Source organism: Gadus macrocephalus, chromosome 16, assembly GCF_031168955.1.
Source record: "Gadus macrocephalus chromosome 16, ASM3116895v1".
In the NCBI taxonomy this organism is placed as follows: domain Eukaryota; kingdom Metazoa; phylum Chordata; class Actinopteri; order Gadiformes; family Gadidae; genus Gadus; species Gadus macrocephalus.
Genome location: NC_082397.1, coordinates 899,316 through 905,967, shown reverse-complemented (window position 1 = coordinate 905,967; position 6,652 = coordinate 899,316). Strand labels below are relative to the sequence as shown.

Here is a 6,652-nt window from a genome sequence, read left to right as displayed (position 1 = left end):
CGTAGTCGTGCGGTGTATGGGGCACGGAACTAGCCTGGTCCTACCAGACCATCGTACTTCATTTCATTTGTACAGAAGGTCTGGAACGATAGTTACGTATTGTAACTCTAGATTCTATGAGTATAGGCACAGCCTTTTAAGGCTATCGCTATTGGGTTATCCCTAGGCGTGAGCCGTAGCACTGAAAAATTTGTAATCCCCGCCCACTGGCTGTGCAGCCTCTTGTTTCGATGCGGCTGTCATGGAAACGAGCCACGCTTGAGCCCCTGCCGCCGCTGCGAGGGGAGGAGTCCTCCTCGCAGCCCATGGGGAGCTCTGCCCGAAAGGGCTGGGTGTGTGTGTCATTAGCAGAGGCATGCCCTGCCTGCTCAGCTTGTGACAAGAGTGTAGCTTCCTCTCTCCTGAGCGTTGGGACGCGAGGAGGAATAACACTGTGACTGGGCAGCAGACTGCTGACACTGTGAACGAGCTGCGTGTCATCCGTAGACAGAGAGCTCGTTTTGGCGGCCGTCTCGCCACATGTCATGCCGGGCATGACATGTGGCGAGGGGAAAGTAATGTAGGGCTGGCTCGATCGATAATACAAGGTTTATTGACGGCCTGCCTATATGTGGTGGGAGATGCGTGGGAAACAGTTATGGCCGGGCCGGTAGGCTCCGGCGTTAACTGTGTGGGGAGAAAACAGCCGTCTTTAGTAAAGAGGTGTTCCTCGCTGTCACATGCTTCCCCCTCGCCCCGTAATTGCCTTCGCCGGCGCTTGTGGGGCGGGACATAGCCCCATTGGCCCGCTGCCCGGGGCCTTCGCTGGCCGCTAGCCGCTAGCCGCAGCCTGCGATGGAGGCGGGTGGGACTGGTAAGCCTGGGGGCCAGTAACTGTCGCCTCATCGGCTCAGGGACGCCCGGGGTCTGCTGCAGCCACAGGTTCCTCTGTATGAGGTGCTGCCATGCCGCCGTCCGGGCCGCACGTTGACTGCCTGTTCGGCCAGACGATGAGGGTCAACCGCCATGGTGGAGATGTTATGCGCCAGCAGGGCGATGTTATTCATAACAGCCTCTTGCTGCATCATACACCGATGCGCTCTGTCTGTAAGCTTGGCCGTCAGCTGGTCTTTGGGAGTGGGGCAGCGGTCGCTGAGCCCCGGCGTCACTCCAAAGACAGCACACAGAGCGGGATCCAGCGGCGGTACCGCCCTGTAACCCCGGTCTGTCAGACCCTCTCCGTCTTCGCGACCTGGATAAATGTTTTCACCGGGGCCCCGAGCCTCCCGGGCTCCGCCCCAGCCCCACTGAAGTACGGGCTGATGGCGGGAAACATCGGCCAGATCGGGTCGAGACGGGCGGGGCGTGACGTGGCCTCGAGCCCCCGGATGCCACGGAGCTGGTCCGGGCGTTGGGGGCCCTGAGGCATGGGCACCGCAAGGCCAAGGTTTGCGGCTGCCCTGGCTATAATGCCCGGTAGCTCTGCCACCAAAGCTCCAACCACTGGAAGTGAGGTGGCGGCAGAGACGGGCAATGCTGCTGCCCCGGGCCTCTCCGTTCGGAGAGGGGAAGCCGGGGGAGTCGCCCCCTCCTCGTCGCGGCCGGAGTCGTCCGACTCCGAGCTCACAAGGAGAGAGAGGGCATCGTCGAGCGGGACAGTAAAGTCGTCGGCCCATTCAGCAATGGCGGCGGCAGTGTCGGCTCCGCGCTGTCTGTCGTCCACCGGCAGCGCAGCATAATGCCGACACAGGTAGAGCGGCGAGAGCGCCAAAACGGATGTTCATGCCCAAGGCAGCCCTCGCACACCTCATGGCCGCCATACGGCAAGATGTAACCCGTGTTACATGTCTTGCAGATGTCGTTCGTCGTTGAGTCCATAATATCTATTTATTTACTTCAGTACAGGATCGACCTGAAGAAAATGGGAGCAGAACGTCCGCCGGCGTCCGCCTATATCTGCGAACTGCGGACGTTGTTGAGGCCCACGCTGTTGGTGGGCAGGGATTACACATTTTTGTCTATGGTTTTGGGGCCCTCCTGGGTCATTTGTTGTTGGGAAACTAATCAGGGTTCATGGGTTGGGGTGTATTTGTGACTCTTGTCTTCATTATATGTGATAATAATATCGACGGTGAAACCTGTGCAGCTGCACCGAGTCCCAGACGCGGTCATTGGACCATGGAGGAAGAAAAAAAAGGAGCAGTCCAGCTCGGCATAGGCGACCAAGGCGATCGACTAGGGCGGGCTCTTAATATTAAAATATACGAAACAAGCAAAATGAAACTGAAACCCTCATTGTAGTAAGCAGGATGTGGGTAACACAGATAACCACTAGGGGGCGGGCTGCCCCCTCGTGGTTCCGATATGGAAACACAGAGAAACAGGACTTCTCTAATGCTGACCAGAGAACATGTTGTGAACCAATTCTGACTTCATAGCGATAGGCAGTCCGTTATTATTCGCTAGTTTGGCGTTTAATAAGTCAAATAGATCCTGAAATGAAAACGAGGATAGCTTAATTAATACATCTTGGAAGTGAAGCGAGCAAAGTGCCGAATCGATCGTTGCCATCATGCCATTCATGCCATTTCCCCACTAGATGGCACCAGAGTAGTTGCAGTAGTAGTGTTATGCAATGCTATATAATATGACTGTTAGGGAAATTAACCCTCGGTTGGTTGCAATCTGAAAATCTAAACTATGCACCTTTTACCAACTAATATTGAAGTGATCCATTTCACTTAAATGATCAGCATCATTATATGATGTATGCATATTTAGGAACATAATATCAACATATACTCCAATACATGTATATTTTGGAAGTATTTATGATTCATAGGAATTTACAAACTGAATAAATTCTGCAATCATAAATTGTGTGTTTCATTGGAATAATGATGAGCTCTCTGCGCTCCTTAAGTTCTTGAACTCGTTCCCTGCTCTGCTAGTCCCTCTCGCACTACCTATTGGTAAGCTAAGGTTTGTGTTCTCATTGACATATTTACAGAAACGTAATATCAGGTGATTTCTGAAAGTTTGCTATGTAACGATATCGGCGCGTCTCTGCTCCACATTGTGTGGGAACGTGTAGGGTTCAATGAAAGAAGCCCCTTTGTCAGCCAATCAGAACGCTGCTGACCCCCAGAGTCCAGTCATAGTAATTCAATGAGACTCCATTCAAAGGACGGTCGATTTGGTTCACTTCACGATGGCCGCAGCCGCGAGTAACGCAAATGCCATGAGGACATTGGTTCTGGTTTATGAGGTTAACCGTCAAAAAGTTCAAGTTGATAACAGGGAGATCCCCACTGCTAAAGCCGGTTCAGAAAACCAGAGCATGTGAAAGGCATTTAACCTTGAGTGACCCCCGCGCTGCCCGTGGCTGACGGACCTGGAGGGGCAGAGGACTGCTCAGTAGGGCTGGGTAAAATAATCGATTTTGGATCGATTATTTTTTTACCATTATTATTGTTTTGCACTTTAATAAACAATGCCTGAATGTGTTGTGATGGAATGTTGTAGTTCAAGTACACTTTCACTGGCAATTCCTTTCTAATTTCAAAATTGCACTACATTTTTTCTAATTTAAAAATTGTTTACAGCTCAAGTTTAAACTATCCAATTAACAAGTTTGCAATTAAAACCTGTTGTTTAAGGTGAAGAGAAAAAATAAAGTACATTTGTATTTTGTAACACAGTTGAGCCGTTTTCATTATTTAATCAATTCGAATCGTGATTAATCGATTCAGAACCTTTAGAATCGAAATCGAATCGATTAAGAAACTGGCCACGATCCCCAGCCCTACTGCTGGGGTTGGATAGTCTGCCCAGCGGCCCGGAGTCGTGCTCTAATGAAGGACACACAGTGGATATAGAAAAACATAAAACTCATTTATTGAAAACCTAACAGGGGAATGTAAGAAATGTTGGGCATTGTTTGAGCCGTGATGACTTCATAGTTATGACATCATAGCGGTGACGTCACGGCGATGGCGTCATAGCGGTGACATCGTCAGTCTGCAGGGGTTGCTGGTTGTATTGTTTCTTAAAAAAAAAAAATCCTGCTTGACACGCGACAACCTCTGTCCCATCGTGAAGGAGAGGGGGGGGGGATATGGAGGGGGGGGGGACTCCTCAGTACTGGAAGCTCCTCTTGGTCTGGATGTCGTCCAGGATCTGCTGCAGCTCCTCGTCTTCAAACCGCCCCTCCAGACTGAGGAGGAAGGAGACACACAAGTCAAGTCAACACACACACACACACACACACACACACACACACACACACACACACACACACACACACACACACACACACACACACACACACACACACACACACACACACACACACACACACACACACACACACCTGGGTATGAGGGCCTTGGCCTCCTCCGCTGCCTCTGGACACAGGTTGGCCAGGCTGGCCAGCTCAAACTTATGGAGCTTCTTCTGCAGCAGGAGGCTGGAACACACACACACACGCACACACGTAGAGATCAGCCGGATGGAACACACACACTTAGTGATAAACATATGGCTTTATCTGCATATCCCAGAGCATATGGATCTGGTACCAAAATGAATCTTAATCATAATATATACTATTATAAAATACTACTTTACTCCCACAAACATATTCTAACAAAGACTCCTACGGTTCGGATACGAGCTGTCATCAAGAGATATATATATATTCAAGGTTATTCAATATATTATGTTCAACAGTAGCATACTATATCAAGTTATGTTAGATATATGGAATAACCAGAGTATGGTAGGATATCAAGTTATGATATACATATACACTGAGTACGGTAGTATGTTAAGTTATAATGTATTATATAATATTAACACAGTATGGTGGTATATTAAGTTCTATATGATATGAACAGAGGAAGGTAGTATTAGTATCCGTTAACGGTTGTAGGGTAGAGGCCTCTCAGACCTGCGCACGCTGGCGATGGTCTCGCGGTTCTTGAAGCGGCTGAAGCGGGCCGTGTAGTTCAGGGTCTTCATGAAGACCTCCGACAGCTCCTGCTCGTCCTCTGCACTCTCGTTCTGCTGCTTGCGGTGCTCCAGCAGCATGTGAACCTCCGAGTTCAGCAGCGTCTCCGCCGTCTCGAACTCTAGAGCAGGGAGGGGCCGGCGTCACGGGGGCACTCAACACGTTCCTGTCAGCCCTACTGGTGGAGCTTCAGGCCAAGGGCCCAGGGTCGACTAGTGATGAGGGGGCACCATGCCCAGCGCAGAGATGCTGGCTTTATTCTACTGGTAGCAGGACGACCCCTGACCCTACCTGCTCCTCCATAGGAACACGAGTCTGAATTTAAGCCGCTTTGGTTAAAAGGTGACACACCGTACCACCAGGTGTGAGTTTGATTAGCCACTACAAGCCGTTTTGGAAATCGGCCTCTTCTGAAATCCCCAGTGGGCGTGTCCACCTGATGTATGACGGGTATATAAGCACCCTTTGCTACAGTCCACTGGGTAGGCTGGTAGACTGATCTATCCAGCACACATCTAGTTGGACACGCCCGCCATGATGCCAGATGAGGGACATTTTCCAAACTGCCTGTTACGGCAGGTCACACTCCCACCTGGTGGTTCAATATGTCCCCTTTAAACGCGTCTGTTCAGAGCTCACTGACTAAATAGTAAACTGATTACTTAAAAGAAACCACCACAACTATTGAACACAACTGGTGGGTTTAATCCAACACGTGACAAATGAAACACAGGAACCCAGGGAGTATCCAACCAAACATCAGAATCACATGTTGGGTTGTTACAACAACAGAAAGTAAAGGCAGAGGTCCTCCTGCGAGATTGGTGTAGTGCTGTAGTGCTGTACAGACGACGGGAGAGCCACTAGTTAGTCACAGACGAGAGGAGGTCCTCTAGTTAGTTACAGACGAGAGGAGAAACACTAATTAGTCACAGACGAGAGCCACTAGTTAGTCACAGACGAGAGGAGGTCCTCTAGTTAGTTACAGACGAGAGGAGAAACACTAATTAGTCACAGACGAGAGCCACTAGTTAGATTTACAGACGAGATTAGAGACACTATTTAGTTACAGACGAGCTGAGGTCCTCTAGTTAGAGTGATAAACGAGAGGAGAGACACTAGCTAGTTACAGACGAGAGGAGAGAGAATAGGTTCTCTAGTAGAGAAGAGATGAGGTACCTTTGGGGAAGACCAGCTGAGATGCGTCCTCCTCCACATCCCCGACGCCGGTCTGGGACGCGCCTCCCGCCGCCATCCAAACACACACTGAGCCACAACACACACAACACACTCTTCCACACACACAGACCACACACTCTTACAAACACAACACGCTCTTCCACACTCTTAGACGGAGGGGGGCCGCTATGGTTACCGTCCTAGTACCCGTGAGGAGACAGACAGGTGAGCTCGTGAGGCGGAGGGTCCGAACAACAGAGCCAAACTCTCTTCTTCTGTTCAGGCCCACGTGTTTCTGACGGCGGGAGATGCTCTGATGCCCCGTGCGGCGGAAGAGGGAAATACACGCACACACCATAACAATACTGACTGATTATTTAATTAAAGATAAGGGTCAGAATGTCGCGACCAGTCAAAGACATGCATAGAGCTTGATATTTGTAAAAGATAAATGAATAATAATAATCTACAATGATTCATGAA

The 6,652-nt window shown here is 50.0% G+C and overlaps 1 protein-coding gene across 1 annotated transcript; it reads right to left on the bottom strand.

Moving 5' to 3' along the window:
* Positions 1–3,852: 3,852 nt before the first annotated feature.
* On the bottom strand, positions 3,853–6,469 carry polr2d (RNA polymerase II subunit D). Its single transcript, XM_060074758.1, has 4 exons — positions 6,170–6,469; positions 4,931–5,111; positions 4,352–4,447; positions 3,853–4,195 (listed from the first exon to the last, which is right to left on the bottom strand). Exons 1-4 carry the CDS (start codon positions 6,243–6,245, stop codon positions 4,117–4,119), a joined length of 432 nt encoding a protein of 143 aa, XP_059930741.1. The 5' UTR covers positions 6,246–6,469; the 3' UTR covers positions 3,853–4,116.
* Between the last annotated feature and the right edge of the window lie 183 nt (positions 6,470–6,652).

What these genes read in the sequence shown, in the direction of transcription:
- polr2d (XM_060074758.1), bottom strand. Translation starts at nt 6,245, where the DNA reads ATGGCGGCGGGAGGCGCGTCCCAGACCGGCGTCGGGGATGTGGAGGAG. An exon ending in TCAGCTGGTCTTCCCCAAAG is followed by an intron (nt 5,112 to 6,169) that starts GTACCTCATCTC and finishes TCCCTGCTCTAG; the next exon opens with AGTTCGAGACGGCGGAGACG. An exon ending in ACCATCGCCAGCGTGCGCAG is followed by an intron (nt 4,448 to 4,930) that starts GTCTGAGAGGCC and finishes TGTGTGTTCCAG; the next exon opens with CCTCCTGCTGCAGAAGAAGC.